The following is a 15,692-nucleotide window of genomic DNA, read 5'->3' as shown; positions in this document are numbered from 1 at the left end:
AAGGAAAAGCCAATGACGAAGCAAGACGAGCCCACATGGGGTGCTGAAGCTCATCGAGCGTGCATCTTGACACGCCGACAATAAATCCGGCTCTTTTCGCTCCGGCGGGAGGCATTATGAGGGAGAGGACATGGCCTGAGGTGTTCTCTTTCACACACACCCGTCTTTCCTCGCCATAGAATAGACATGAAGCCATGAAAAGAGAAAAAAAAAGGATGGAGTCTTGGCTAGAGACACTCGATGATGCTTTTCACCTTCCCCACATTTTATGTTATTTGAAAATGGAAGACATTTTACAAGTGCGATACAACACACCGTAAACGCCAAAAGATGGCGGCAAAGCACTACGTGAACAACTAACTCATTCATTTTCAGATCCTCTTTTACCCTAACGTTTGGAAAAAAAAATTAAAAACATACAATTCCTGAGATTAAACGGCTGGACTGTGAAAAGACGAGTACATTCGTCAATGGCAGTGAATGAGTTAAGTCACTTCAACATAGTTCCAGGGCAATAAGATGCCACAATGCGGCGCAAGCTGGATAAGCAAAGCTGTGCGTACTCACGTAGAAAGTGTTTCTCCAGTAAGGCAATTTCCAAGTGTCCTTTGACTTCGTTCAGTCGTTCCGACTCTGATCTCTGAAAGTCCTGGATCGCTGCCGCCATGATGGGAGACCCTGAACCAGCCTGTGCGCGCGCACACACACACACACACACAGAAGACAACCATCTTTAAATTATACATGCAGAGAAAAAAAAAAAAAAAAAAAAAAGTCCCAATCTGGTGATTCAAGTCTAATGCTTCCATTACAAAACCTCTCACAGGGTGGCTGCCAAGCTTTAGCCGACACACTACGCATGACTCACACTAGCGTTTCCTCTTCCCTGGTTCGAGACCGGTCGGGAGGCGAAAAGAGGAGGATGCCCTTCTTTTAGGGACACGCACACAACGGCGGCTGGCTTTGACGTGAGGGATGAGGGACATGCGGGGCGGAAAGGAGGGATGCTCGGGCGAGTGACGACGGCTCGGCTCGGGTCCTTTAAGAGGCGGACGCATGCACACTGCGGAGGCTTTTCCCCACCGACAAGCACCTGACAATGCATTTGGTGAGGGAAGCTCAATAGAACCGATGGGGGGGGGGCAAAAAAAAAAAAAAAAAAAAAGGAATGAATAAAAGCCATATGCCAGCATCATCAAATGAGGTTTGGCGCCGCCGAGGAGTATTAATAGCCATCGTAATTTGTTTCACAGCCACTCTCGCAGCCTTTTCAATCAATTGGCTGCCTCGGCGGAGGGGTTACGTTAGGTCAAGCCTCGGCTGGCGCTCGGCGTGTCCAAGGCGGATATTCTCGAGGAATGCAAGTAAACCGCTGCTGTGAATCAGTTGTAAACAAATTCTCCGCTTTGATCAAACACACGCACAAGAAATGTGATTTGTGCATAAAATGGAAGCTCAAAGGAAGCAACTTGGCCAAGGTCGGGGAAAGTATGCACGATTTGCTTCCTTCTCCACCCATCGAGCAATTATACTGAGTCCCATCCCATCATACTTTTTTTTAAATAAGCAGTTTTTTTATTCAAGTCAAAATTTATTCGTCAAGCCTTTCATCACAAGAGCCTCAAAGGGCTTTACAGGCCCATGGTGGAAAAACATTAACATCTGTGAGCTAAATGAATTTTCTTTGGATTGATTTGTTGTAAACTGCCAAATACAACAAAGTAAATTAAAAAAATATAAATAATTCATTAAAAAAAAAAAGTGCCATAATGAGTGTACAGTTAAATTACAATATGAACTAACAAAATACAAACATACTGATAAAATATGTTAATTTTCCATTTTAGAGTACATGATAATTTTTTGTAAACAACATTTTTTTTAAAAGGGTCTACATTATACTACCTTTTTAATTTATGACAATGTTTGCTTGAATTAATCTTAAGTAATCCAATTTTAAAATGAGTAAGAATTATATTTATTATTACAATTAATTTGATAAAATACAAAAAAAAATCATGAAATAGTTGGCATTGTTTAAATTTTAATTAGTTATCATTCCGTGAAAAATGTGCACAAGTTATTCTATTATAAAAACTCACTTAAAATACTGGCAACATATGTTTTTAAATGATTACATTTGTTATAATTAAATCATCTACAATACAATGACTTTTTTTTTCCCCACAAAATACTGTTTAACATTTCACATGTACATTTGAATCTTTTTTTTTTTTCCCCCACCTGCCCCTGCTCTAGAAGCTAACTCACTTTTAAAGGCCCACTGTGGGTGGTAATGATCAGCCACATGTGTGCAAGTGCAAATTAGCACTCTCCCAATTACGACAACATCACTTAAAAAAAAAAAATAAAAAATTGCTATGAGCTTTTTCAAGGGAACATGTTCAAAAATGCACTTCAGATGATAATTATTTAAAAAAAAAAAAAAGAACACTATTAAAAGGTGGCAAGTGAATTAGTCCCTGCTGCGCCTGAACGCATCACCTCACATTAGCCGAGTCATGTGACGCCGCTGCAGTCTGCGTGGGTTCCACTGAGCAATTTGGGTACCAGGGGAAAGACTTTCACAGCGATAATGTCGAATGTGTTTGGGGACCGCACGTGGCACAGTGCTTATTTTGGGTTCTCGGCTTGTGAGTCATCAGCGCGGTGACTTGAAGGATGCTCTCCCCGGTGGGCTGACACGCCGGTGTGGGCGAACGCCGTCGCGCTAATGGCACGGCAAAGCTCGAGTGTATGCAATTAAACACGCGTGAATACAATTTGAATGGGCCATTGTCGGGGTTTGGCCATTGATCTGGGAATCACCAAAGAGACAATAGATGAGGATAGAAGAGAATTAAAAGAAATAAGAAACATAGTAATGACTTCTCCGGGGTGCTTTCCAGTTTGGCGCGCTATTGATACATCATAAAGGCTCCTCTAAAAATGTACAGAGCAGAGGGAATACATTCCTGTGAGTACCATTTGTTATGTTTATATTTTTTTGCTTGCTCTCTGTGTGTTTACTTTACATTTATTTTTCAAATTAAGAGTAAATTAATTGGAACATGAAGCAACCAGTATGGTATGCACAAATTTTATTTATAAACATATAAACATATATATATATATATATATATATATATATATATATATATATATATATATATATATATATACACACATATATTTATTTTTTGGGGGGGGGCTGGGAGAGCTATAGCAACCTAGCTCAATGCTAACTGCGAACCGACAGCCTACCGATGGCATTTAAATTGAATTAATGCGTCTGAACATCGTTTTTAATGCATTTTAATCCCATTTAAGGCCTTGAATTTCACAAGATCCTTTAAATGACCCACGGAAACCCTGAATTTCTCAGTCCTAGTTCACTTTATAAACATTTTGTGAGATTTTTCCCATATATAATATGTGCCTTGGCTCAATAAAGGTTGGGAAACACTGATTTATATCACCAAGGTGGCTCAGAAATATGAAGCAAAAGCAATCTTCCATCTGTTCGAGCAGTGTTGCGATCAGAGCTGCGTATGCAAGCGGAATAATTCATGAGTGCATCAAAATGCCACCTTCACGAAAACATCCAGGGTCCGTCGAGACTAAATAGCTAAAACAGTTTCATGTAGTGTTTGAGGAGCACCTACGGGGTCTCGCAGAGGCTCGTCGTTGGCGGCGCGCTTCGCCGGCACGTCGTCACCGCATTCGTTGTCAGAGGCGGGCGGCGAGTCGCCCAGCTCGGGGAAGTCTTCCCGCGTCCTCGGGCCTCGGAAGCGGATCTTGTCCAGGCGCTTGAGCATGGTCAACACCGCGCACCTGGGCTTTAGCTTAACATGGCGGACGGCAACCCTGTTGGGGGAACATGACGCAAAGTCAGTCTCTCAACAAGCTGTGCATGTGAAAGTCGGCCTGCACAGGATGCGCGCTTGTAACCCGTGACAACCATCGCCTTTGAACCCGTCTGACACGTAGTTGACCGCAGCGCATCAGTTGGCCTCATTTCCATGGTAGAAGTGATTGCAGGGGAGCAGACATAATGGCTGTGTTGTGCTATCATGCTATATTGACTGTTGACAACCTAGTTCAGACTGTCCACTACCCATTGGAAACAAAGAAAAAAAAAATGCATTGATTTTGTTATTGACAGAAGTACCTTGACCGCCATTTTGTTTTTAATAATGAAAAATAGCACAGTAAAATAAATTGTTAAACCGAACGCAGGTGACATCAGCAGCTGAGTCACTTGGGTTTACGGCTTAGCATGCGATTAGTTCATTGTGAGTGTGTGCTCCACGCTCCTTGGGTGTGTTTTCATTTTGACTATGACATGTTCAATAAACAGTCCAAGTGCATCATTTGGGCGTCATTTTTATTTTTGTTTAGTTATTAAACTTAACTTGAGTGGAGACTCACTTGTTAGTGTGGTGAGTTAGTGTCATATGTTTATAGTAGCGTGTATACTGTGTGCAGTACATGAAACCGTGGCAGTAAATAAGTCGTGCACCTAAAATAGAAGTAGAAGCCTCCATTCCGATTTGCAAATACATTAAAATGCCACACCCCTTAACAAATATAGCAATGGAAAAAATGTAATAATGCAGAATTTTTATTTGAAGTATCCCCGTTGTATCTGTCAACATTAAAACCTCAATTTAACTTTTGAAAAAATAAATTAAATTGTTATCCGATTTTAGGATATAAATCCCAATTCAAATTTACACTGCTAGGAAATGTCGTCAACGGTTGATTAACTGCAATAAAAACTCCATAGGTTTAAGCTATTATTTGATCGCTCCCAACCTGATGGAGGCTTAAGACGAGAACAGTCCCACTGCATTCTTCATTCATTCTTCTGCCGCACCCCCTCTAGATTTGAACTGATGCTTCTCAAACATTTATGTCCTTACATAATACAGCTGCTCTGAATAGAATACAAATATCAACATGGGGGCTTGCCAGTAAAATGTGTGTAGCCTGAGTGAACTGAGATGCACCTGAAAACAAATTGTCTAGTCGTGTATATATATATATATATATATATATATATATATATATATATATATATATATTATATATAGGTAGACAGTCCGCCCACGCGGGCTCCTGTAACTGCAGCTTCAACTGGGGGGCAGGTGTTGCCTCCCGGAGAACGTGAATAGAGACTGCGTGAGTGGCGGGTCATTAAACATTTCCTTTTCCGCAAGCTGTCACGACGAAATGAGCAAGTGACTACACGTCACTTTTGAGCTGCCCCAAAAAGCCCCTCAAAATACTTCCCCAGCAGCCTGTCATCATGTAAATTGACAGGTGAAAGCTAGGAAAACGAAACAGAAGTACTATCATTGGCTTTTTTTTTTTTTTTTTTTTTTTTTTTTTTATGAAGGGCAAAGCTGAAAATTGACATTGGAAAACTATAAAACTATCAAAATATTGTACTTTTTAAAATCAGGCTCAGACGATTAATCCGTCAGACTTAATTGGACAATATTACCGATTTTAAATGTAACCATTTAGAAATCATTTGTCGCCATCATAAAAATGACAGAGTACTCAAGTCTGCCTGTGTAATCTTCTGCCAATGACCTATAGTAGATGGAGGCTACTGTCAGCCATGCGGGTCACAGACGGCGCAGCAGCCAATCACAGCTGCTTATGGATTATGTGCTATAAAAAGGCACGCTATAACTAAACCTGCCCTATATTAGCATGTCAAAAATAGAAGACATCATATAGAAGTAGGGCTGAATGATTTTGAAGAATAATCAGATTTTTTTTTTCCCCGCCCTCCATATTGCTATTGCGATTTCTACTCAAAACAACATACTAGGTCATCCACTCATTATCTGGGCTCTCCTGTGGGCGATTCCTTGACAAAGAGAAGGATTAAAAAGGCCTTTAAGTCTGACAGAATTGCCATCCCGAATAGTGACGGTGGGGAAGCATATTTGCATGTTTGACTTGCAGTATGTGTTCTAGCTACCGCGCTTTCCATGGCAGAAGTGATAAAGTAATGTTCAGGAAATGACAGGCACACAAGGCCACAAATGCAACCCCTTGGGGGGGCGACATCAAGATGGCTGAGCAAACACAAAGTGTGCAAAGGCAACAACGGGTCTGGGAGTTATTTTTGTCATCCAGCACTCAAAATAATGATGTTTAGTAGATTTATTCATAATGTAATTAGTTCTGCCAACTCATATGCTGTGATTACATCATGAATTACATAACAGAGATGATCAATAGGTTGTGAACAGCAGGTCAATTTCTCAAGTGGAAAACTGTGTAGAGTGTACAGTTGTGTGCAAATACAGATGGGGAAACACAAGAAAGCTCACATAATGTGAAGGATGGGTCATATTAGTGAAAAATTAAGTGTAGGTGGGCCAGGTGGGGTTGACAGACGAATCTACTTTCCTGACGTCATTTCCTCAATGTCAAGTGGGAGTACATTTTTTTCGGAAAGTGACAGGGAGGCGTCATGTAATTTGAACCTTCCGAGCTTCCCACGTGCACTAGAATGCACCACAACATCCACTTCCAAACTATCTGCATGTTATTTTTCTTTTCTTTTTTTTGTAAGCTAACCGTACAAAAGCATAGTACATTCATTTTTTAAAAAAACAACAACGTTTTTTCTGATTGCTTTGGAGCTTTGTTTTTTTTTCCTGAATCCTTTTGTTTCCGAAATATATTTTACTCTGAAAAAAACAAAGCTTTGTCTGATTTACATCTTTTTTTAATCAAGAAAAAAAAACAAGAGGGTAAAATACCATAAAACTTAAACTAATAAAATATTAAAAATAAAAGCACACACCCCCTCGACCAACAACAACAAAATTACTCAGAAAAACGGAGATTTTTTTCCAAGTTAATGCAATAGGCTTCCGTATATTAATCGTAACCCAATACTCAAAAATGGCAAAATGCATAAAAACAAAACGGTCCACGACTCATTGTTGAATTGGGGATCGTTTGTGAACATGTAAATTGAAATCTAATTAAGGCGTCGTGGAGGTTGACAAATGTTTTGGTACACCACAGAAGGCCCAGCTAGCATAACTTACGGCCCAAATGCCACTCTACGGTCGGTATTTTGTTTTGATTTACAATTTCAATTATTCTACACACACGAAATTTAGAAATGTACCGTCATTTTGTCAGGTTCCCCAAACACGCCACGGCACGTGCCACAGATTAACCGCCCCCCAAATTGCTCCTTCTTTAATAAAAATGTAAATAAAAGACATTTTCTTACCCAGCGCGTAAATCGTAGCAAAGTTTCATGAACACTGAGATTGGCCTTCGTTTATCCGTCAGTACACCTGCTGCTCAGGACGTCCAAATGAACGCCAGTGTTGCGGTGAAAAAAAAAAAAAAATGCTACTCCCTTCGCTCTATCGGTCCATCACGATAACGTCCAAATGGACCCTCTTCTCTTTTTTGGTGTGTGTGTTGTGTGTGCTGGATGACGGAGAAGGCAGGTAACAAAAAAGAAATACCAGCGTCGTTCCTCCAGCCTGTAGAGGAAAAGTGCCGTGGGCAGGCAGCCAGCACCGTTAGCCTCAGCCCGAGGCTTGCAGAGGAGCCGCTAGCTTCGCCCTCTTGTTGCTTTCGCACTGGTGACAGGCAGGGAAGGGCCGCGGAAGTGACGTCAGAAGGGTTGCTAAAAGGGGCCTCGCACAGAGAGGGAGACCCCACGTGCATCATTTGTCAAATAAACAACTATTACATAAATATTTGCCATGAACACATTCAACTAATTTGAACGTTTCAATTAAACCACTGTTTGGTTTAATTGAACATTTCTATGTTTCTATATGCTAGTCGGTGCTTGAGTTATGCTAATAATTAGCTCCGTTTATTCATTTATTTCTTTAAACCGTAAATTATACCATTAAGTTCGGATCAATAATTGCTATCCTTTCAGCTTTTTAAAAATTGTTTTATACATTTATTTTTTTATGGGTAATATACTGTCACTTGGTGTTTCCTTTTTTTAGTGGAAAATTAAGTAGTGAGATGTATGTCAGGCGTGAAAATTGGATTGACTGACTTGTATTTTGTATCTTGTAAAAAATGAACAAAAAAAAATCATATTAAATCATTAAACTCTGTAGAACATCGTACAAACTAAGGATTTCATCGGCTGTTTCCTAATATGAAATTATGAAATAATTTTGGATATTGGCCACTGGATGGCAGCAGCCCACCACAAAAGTGAATTTTGATTTTCCAGGATCCTCCACTAGATGTCAGTATTGCATTTGTAATCTAGGTGTTCCTCTAAATTCTATTTATTTGGCATGGTTAAGATTACGTACAGTTTGATACCTGTGCCTTATGATATTCTTTCAAACTGAAGTGAGGCATCAGTCGTCATGACAACAAAAGCCCCGAATAGGCTTACATTTTGACCAGGCCTTCAAACCTTTCACAAAATATGCTTGCCAGTGCACATTATCAGAATCTAATCTAACCAAATGTGGATTTCAGGACAATTTATGAATAGCACGGACCTCATCAAACCTGGATAACGCCGTACTGCATCTCCCCTAATCTGCTACGTAAACTATAGAAAAACATTCCTCTCATTAACGCGTTTGACAATATCTTAGGGCTTACCTCGGAATGCCGGCGGGCCTCGTGCGAGTGGTCTGAGCTGTGGAAAAAATGCAAATAATGTCAGGGGAGACTGGAACAGCTCCATAACCTTGTAAGGTAGCGTTCTTATCTGCACTCACCGATATTATTCTTTCACTTCCAGGATGGCACACACACACGCACACAAAACACATTAAGTACAAATTCAACATCTTTAATTTGACAGATTTTGAACTCCAGTGTCTTGGAACCATAAAAAATAAATATACATTATGTTACAAAACATTTCCAGTGTCCGAACATTAAAAAAATAACCGCGTATTAACAATATTGATCACACAGGCGGAAACAAGTCGAAGGCACCTTGTGAGTGGTAAACATAAGTTAAGAGTTTAGCTGCGAGGTGGATTCTGGTCTTTGAACTGGAGAACTCCGGCGAAAAACGGGCAGAATCTTCACGCCAAGGGTGAGAAACGGCTTTATAGTGCTTCAACGTTTCCATCCTTCCATTAGTGCTCTCTTTCTCTCAACTTAAAATGCGTCTGTGAGGCCTCAACGCTCATCCCCTGATTGTTCAAGTTTGATTGACTAAACAAAGAAAAAAAGATTATTTTCTGCCACTTTTGCATCAAATTTGAGAGCTTTTCTTTGAGTTCAAAAGTAAAACAAAAAGGAGCACTTGGTTTCTTTTTTTGGCCTTCCTTGAAATCCTATCGGACTAATGTACCAACGTGTTTCCTACCAGTCACATTTGCAATACATTCCAAGGGGGGGGCGTCTTCATCTTTCGAGTCTCTGCTCCGTCCGCCCCTTTTATTCCTTTGATGCATTTGGCAGTCAGGTTCCATCCTCCTCCTTTCTCTTGTTCCCTTTATCGTTCCCTCTTTCCTTCTACTGGGTAATACTGATCTCCGGAGTCGCGGGTCTCCCAGGGTCCGGGCTGCTCCTCTCATAATGGTGGGCTGGTCTGGATGTCCCTAACAGGTCAAATCGAAGTCTCGTTACTGCCACTGTTAATGTGGGGGGCGGGGCGGGGGGCGGGATTTAAGAGGGTCCGAGGAGGCATAGAGGGGAAGACAACAAACAACATGCGGGGTGAATGCAAAGGGGTGAAGGAAGTGGTCATGCGGTTTGTTTTTCCAAGCGGGATGTTATGAAAACACTTGTTAGCATCTTAGCTTAGCATTAAGCAAAGGCTGGAACACTACGGTCAAATTAGTCAAATGTAGTTTGCGCTAAGAGAGGCACAGAAATAGGCTGCTTGTTTTTTTTTTTTTGTACATAGGAAAAAAAATGCTCATGGGTCAGTCAGTGCGACCCGCTGCAACGTTTTTATACATCTTTTCACAGTCCAGCCATATTTTGTTAGGGTAAAAGAGGGTCTGAAAATGTCTGGCAGTTAATGAGTTAAGACAAGATTGATTTAAAAAAATATATATATATTATTATTATCATTATTATTATTATTATAATCATTAAAAATATACGCTTTGGCAGTGATTCTTTTCGCATACCACTAGAGGGAGCGTTGGCTGAGTCGAATCATTGCGCATTAACGTAACTACTCACTCTGAGTCTGTGCCGTTGCGCGTCCCCGACTTCAAGTGCATCGCCATCCCGCCGTTAGCGTCGCGGTAGACGCCCCCCGGCGAGGAGCCGACGGCGATCTGCGGCCGCGGCGCCGCGGCCGGCTTGACCAGCGAGCCGTTGTTGCCGGGGCGACCGCCCTCGCTGGAGGCCAGCGAGGGCCGGCGGGACGACGGCGTGATGATGTTGACCGACGTCGGCGACGGGGAGGTGGCCACGTTGTAGTTTGGCGGCGGCGAGGTGATGGTGGGCGAGTTGTAGTCGCTCAGCTTCTCCCGCAGACGGTTCTTCATGTTCTTGTCGGTCAAAGGGGGCGGGTAGCTGATCTTGTTCTTCAGGATCCCTGACAGAAACAGAAAGTTGACTCATTTAGCATCTTTTTTTCACATGGGTGGTTATTAAAAAATGTATTTCTCGGACCTTTTCTCTGTTCCGGTTGGTGGTAGCTATTGGTTTGACCGGCAGGCGTCATCGCTTCGTTGACGTTACCGGCCGCTTGCTTGTCCCGGTCCTGAGGGGTCTCAAGCCTGTCCCGGTCCCCGATGTGGTTGATCTTGCTCTCCGGGTGCAGCTCCACATTCACCTTGGTCTCCACTCGCAGCCTCTCCGGAGCACCGGGGTCCTCGCTGTCGCTGGCGGTGGTGGCGTCCGTCGGCCAGTACGGCGTCACGTGATTGGAGACCGAGTCCACTGGAAGGTTGCGAGGAGACCAATTGGGGTTAAGAACTAAAATGTATCAGTTAAGAGCATATGCAGCATGTTAACTGAGGTGGGATTAGAGTTGTAACGATTAATCGATTATCAAATTCTTAATTATTTTTAACAATCGATTGTTCACATCCCTTTTTCCTTTACAAGTGCCCAAATGCTTCTTCCATCAGCTTCAGTTTAACTTCTCAACGGTAAATATTATATTTCTGTTGTCCTAAATGAAGGCGGACTGATTATGTTTGTGTTGACTCAAAATAAAACGTTTGCTTTGCTTTGGAAAACATTTTTTTTTTTGCTTACAGACCAAACCGGTAACTGAATCATAATTATTTTGTTGGTGCATTTTCTGTACTGTCAATTTGAAATCTCCTCTTTTCAAATGAAGGGATTAAAATCAAAACGTTTTTTTTTTTTTTTTAATCCGATTCATCGATAAATTGACAAAATAATACAACTAAATAATCGGTAGTTCCAGCCCTGAATATAATCTAATTGCAGCTTTCGCCAGATTCAAAATGCAAAATGACAATTGATCACTGTGAATGGCTGTTAGCCAGCGAATACGAAACAGGAAGTGACAAAAAAGTGATTATCTATTAAATCAATCTTAGTTAAATGTTGCTATTGACTAAAATTTGTTCCTGCATCTATTATGAGTGTGTTGGGTTGAGTATATTTAATTGATCAGGGCTGTGTGTGGTATGCTAAACAATGACTTTTTGGCCATGTTCACTGATGCAAATTAAAGTTAATCCCAACCTCTGTTTGTTTTCGATTAATCACTCAGCCCTATGTTTGACTAATGGTAAAGAGCACAAATCATGTTTCATCCGCTGCTCTACAGTAATGTTTAAAACACACCTCTACCTTTGGGCGTGCTGTGAATCGGCTGCCTCTCGTTGTTCCACTTGGGCTTGACGTCCATGTCGTCGTCCTCGCTGTCCGACGAGTGAGTCGAGGCGTACGAGGAGCTGTTCTCGTCCAACGACAGCTCGCTGTCCGAGTCGGAGTCTGACGCGAGGAAGGACCCGCGTTGAGATGAAACACTCAACGTGAATTTGTTTTTTTTTGTTTTTTTTCCCCCCACCGCACTCACCATCTGCCTTGGAGCCGCTTCTGTGAAAGAGAGGCCCGTCCAAATCAGTGTGTCCTTTGGCCGTGCCGGACGACACGCTTGGCTTCTGGCCCGGCTCCTCCCTGCTTGGACGTAAAAAAAACGGAGAAGTCAGACAGAATTTTTAAAGACTGTCCATATGTCGGTTGAAGTTCTTGCATTGCTTTCCGTGCACCTGATTCCGAGGACAAATACGTCCCTGGCGACCCGACTCTTTGGCCAACAGCCACCACGGCAAATATGCACGCGCGTGTCAGTCATAAATTCCCTTCCCCGCAGTTATGCGCCAATCTCATGCCTCCATCTCCCCTGCTTCCTCGCCTGCGGTACCAGGCGGCACGCCGCATTGAACCCCGCCCCCCACGGCGCCCGTGAACAACCTCGGGGTCAGCTCCTATTACCCCGACGACGGATTTACGAGCACGGGCCTAATCCAATACCTGTTCAACCTCTCTGTAAAGAATCTGAAGCTGAACTCACTTAACCGCTCTGATCCTATCACCATGGAAAACAAAAGAAGGGGCAAAACAGGTAGCCCATCAAAACGTGCGTGTGTTAGTGATGGTGGGACATGCGTGTATGAGAAAAAGTGGAAGCGGCCATGCGGTCAGTGGGCGTGCTGTACCTGCGGAGCGCGTAAGCCGGGTAGCTGCCGCGGCTCTTTCCTGACCTGAGCGTGCTGTCCAGGGAGACGAGCGACTCGCCCACGGCGGCGCGGTACATGTGCCCGTCGTCCGCGTTGTTGCAGTTGAGGGAGCGCTGCCGACCACATGACGAGTCAGCGGAAAAAGGGCAAACCGAACCGGAAGTGGGGAAAGCGAGCGGCGCCTCACCGTGAGCAAAGAGGCCCTCGCGGTGGCCGTCTCCTCCGGGAGGTTCTTCTTCCCCGTGAGGACGTTCTTGAGGTGCTTCCTCACGTCTTTGTTGAAGATGATGTGGAAGAAGAAGATGAAGATGCCCTGCCAATGGAACAGTTCCGAACGGCACCGTTGAGTCAAGCGGCTCTAAAATCGGCTATTCGTAGCTCCGAGGCCCCCCAAAATTATTTGCATTAAATGAGGTCTTATTTATGAAAATAAAAAATATAGTGCATACTTTTAAATGCACATTAAAATATAACAGGAATAAACTGCTATTTTTTTTCTTCCAAGAATATAGTCCTTTTTTTTTTTTTTTTTTAATGGAACCTTTTCCAAACTGGTCTAATACAAGACTAAAATGGCATCTTTGAAATACACTTAAAAGCATTTGACTTTCCATCATTAAACTATGGATTTCACAACAAAATTTGCAAATTATTTTGGAAAAATTAGTCTATTTTGGAAAAAAAAAAAAAAAAAAAAAAAAATCTGACTTGAATTTGATCCCGTCATCTTGACTTTGATCTTATACAGATTTTGTTTAAATTCAAAATTACAACTTCTTTTTCGGGAAAAAAAAAATTGTATATAACATTTGAACAAAAATAGGCAGCTTTCCATTTGCGTATTTGCGGTTGGGCATTTGTGAATTTTTTGGTGAACCCATCCTTCATTATTCACTGAAAAATTCCATAGCTCACCTGCAGACAGCTGAAGCCGGCGAACAGGTAGTGGAAGGTCAGCACGTCGCTGTTGACTGCCATCAGGCCCAGCAGCCAGGTGGCGCTGATGAGCAGCAGCAGCAGGAAGGCCATGCGAAGTGCTGGGCTGAGAAATTCACAGCGAGGGATTCGATAGTAAATAAACGATCAAATCGTATACGATACGATAATGTCATCGCTGTGCGTGGAATATCGGAGCTTACATGGCGCCTGACTTCTCAACCGCTTTCTGCCTGCGACCGCAGGAAGCCTTCGCAGCCAAGATAAAGATCACTATGTTCACCTATGGACCCAAAAAAAAGAAAAACAAAAAACAAAAAAAAAGAAAAGGAAAAGAACATGAGGGATTCTGTGTTTTTGCTTTGCGGTGTTTAATCTGTCAGGGCAAAAACACACCAAGACCACGACAAATATGGGTCCCGCAAAGCTCCAAATGAGCGTGTCGTGCACCGACAGCCAACAAAAATCGGGGTTGCCGTAACCTTGAGGGTCCAGGCCCACGGCCAAGCCTGAAACGCACGGGAACCAAAGTGAAGTACTCAGTCGACCAGAATTCGGGAATCCCGCTCAGTTTGTTTTTGTTTACCGGTGATGATAGCCGGGATGCCCCACCCCATGGCGTAGTAGAACCTCATGTGGCCGTGGTTGATGTTGCGAAGCTCGGTCAGCATGCGGTAGATGTGCAGACCCTCCACGAACATCCACGCGAAGGTGCACATGTAGAAGTAGTGCAGCAGGATGGCGATGATCGTACACACAAACTGCGGAGGAAGATCATTCCAAAAAGGGAGCAGAGAATTAACGGGCCAAGAACCTCACACTCCAAACCCGGGCGCTTCATAAACGGTTACGAGCCCCCGGATATGCATACGAAAAGTGCCAGAAAGTCAACAATGACCCATTATCCTCTCTTGAGGAACAAAGAGGTCTTATCTCCACCGGGGTAGACTAAAAGCACATTTAAATCCTGCTCTAATGCCTCCCCAAGACATGCAAAGTGTCCAACCTTCGAAAAAAGAAAAAAAAAAAAAAAAAAAACGACACATGGGAGAGATTTATCAGGTTAAATTAGAATGCTTGCCTCAGGGCCTACCGCTATGAGGACTGCTTCTAGACACAGGTACCAGTCGCGGCATGTCTCCACTCAGGGAGGTGTGCGTGCGTGCGTGTGTGAGTGTGTGTGTGTGTGTGTGTGGGGACTTCAAAGTATTCCAACATCTTATGATCCCACAGTACTGTAAACGTTCCAAGCTGTTACTATGACATTTTACTTGAGAGCAGGGGTTCTCCATTTGGGGTTTGGCAAAAATAATTTATGGTTCATTTTTGGGTTGTTTGATTAAAAAAAAAAAAAAAAAAAAAAAAGTGCAGATTTGCATATAGGAAACAGTGGCCAGAAAAAAAAAACTTCTTTACCTTAGTTTAGGACAATTAAAGATATGATGACACATAAATCTGAAACCCTGCATTGGATTATTATTGTTTTGTTTTTTTTAATTTATTTTGTGAAAATAGTAGTCCTATTTATTTGAGAAGAAACTTTTTTCCAGAATAATAGGCATATTATGAGAAAAAGTATGCAAAAATCATAAAGTGTTTACATGAATATCATATGATTGGTACAGTACAACTCACTCTTCAAAATATGTTTTATTTTTAAGATCACAACTATTTTTTCCTCTTAAAAATAAGACATGAGCCCTGCACCACACAAAGCGATGCAGTCAAATATGACTTGAAGTGGGTCATCTTGAAAAAAATAGCTGCCAACTCTTTGCCGCACGCTTCACATACATTAAACTAAAATTTATTCTTTTTTTTTGTTCAATCACAAAAACATATCAAGATTGTCAAGTGGATCACCGCACAAAGAAATGAAATGGGTACGAATTAAGCAGAGAGTGTGGATATTTTGGAAAAAAAAAAAAATCTCCACTGTCAATGAATCCAAAAGTTTGCTGAAATCAAACAAAATCAAAACTGCTTGAATTTCTTTCCAGGGCTGCTGTTTGGATGTCAACGGCCTCCCAACCTCAAAGATCTTTTGCGACTGCCTCCTAACCTATTAAACATTTACTT

The 15,692-nt window shown here is 42.2% G+C and overlaps 2 protein-coding genes across 17 annotated transcripts in view; both read right to left on the bottom strand.

Annotated features, from left to right (window-relative positions):
- Positions 1-8,821, bottom strand: part of gramd4a (GRAM domain containing 4a) — a 54,813-nt gene extending 45,992 nt beyond the window's left edge. For 4 of the 5 annotated variants that reach the window (XR_015084598.1, XR_015084600.1, XR_015084599.1 and 1 more), the window contains exons 1-5: positions 8,760-8,821; positions 8,641-8,677; positions 7,274-7,681; positions 3,666-3,867; positions 568-688 (exon numbers count right to left, since the gene is read on the bottom strand). Coding sequence is in view for 2 of the 5 variants with exons in the window: in XM_086021710.1 (XP_085877836.1) it covers positions 568-688; positions 3,666-3,867; positions 7,274-7,302 (352 nt within the window). In the remaining 3 variants the exon portion in view is untranslated. The remainder of the gene's footprint in view (positions 1-567; positions 689-3,665; positions 3,868-7,273; positions 7,682-8,640; positions 8,678-8,759) is intronic. The other variant, XM_086021711.1, reaches the window with a different exon arrangement.
- Positions 8,818-15,692, bottom strand: part of celsr1a (cadherin EGF LAG seven-pass G-type receptor 1a) — a 51,340-nt gene continuing 44,465 nt past the window's right edge. For 4 of the 12 annotated variants that reach the window (XM_086021695.1, XM_086021702.1, XM_086021706.1 and 1 more), the window contains 11 exons: positions 14,200-14,374; positions 14,010-14,122; positions 13,817-13,896; positions 13,593-13,719; positions 12,865-12,990; positions 12,657-12,790; positions 12,014-12,117; positions 11,779-11,928; positions 10,627-10,896; positions 10,189-10,549; positions 8,818-9,596 (listed from right to left, as the gene is read on the bottom strand). In XM_086021695.1, the coding sequence (XP_085877821.1) occupies positions 9,569-9,596; positions 10,189-10,549; positions 10,627-10,896; positions 11,779-11,928; positions 12,014-12,117; positions 12,657-12,790; positions 12,865-12,990; positions 13,593-13,719; positions 13,817-13,896; positions 14,010-14,122; positions 14,200-14,374 (1,668 nt within the window). In that variant the 3' untranslated portion in view covers positions 8,818-9,568. Of the gene's footprint in view, positions 9,630-10,188; positions 10,550-10,626; positions 10,897-11,778; positions 11,929-12,013; positions 12,118-12,656; positions 12,791-12,864; positions 12,991-13,592; positions 13,720-13,816; positions 13,897-14,009; positions 14,123-14,199; positions 14,375-15,692 lie in introns of all 12 variants that reach the window. The other 8 variants (XM_086021696.1, XM_086021708.1, XM_086021703.1 and 5 more) reach the window with 6 other exon arrangements.

Source organism: Filicampus tigris, chromosome 22, assembly GCF_054856515.1.
Source record: "Filicampus tigris isolate MCC_2025a chromosome 22, RoL_Ftig_1.0, whole genome shotgun sequence".
Taxonomy (NCBI): Eukaryota; Metazoa; Chordata; class Actinopteri; order Syngnathiformes; family Syngnathidae; genus Filicampus; species Filicampus tigris.
The sequence above is the reverse complement of the archived record's forward strand: the minus strand, read 5'-3'. Positions and strand labels throughout refer to the sequence as shown.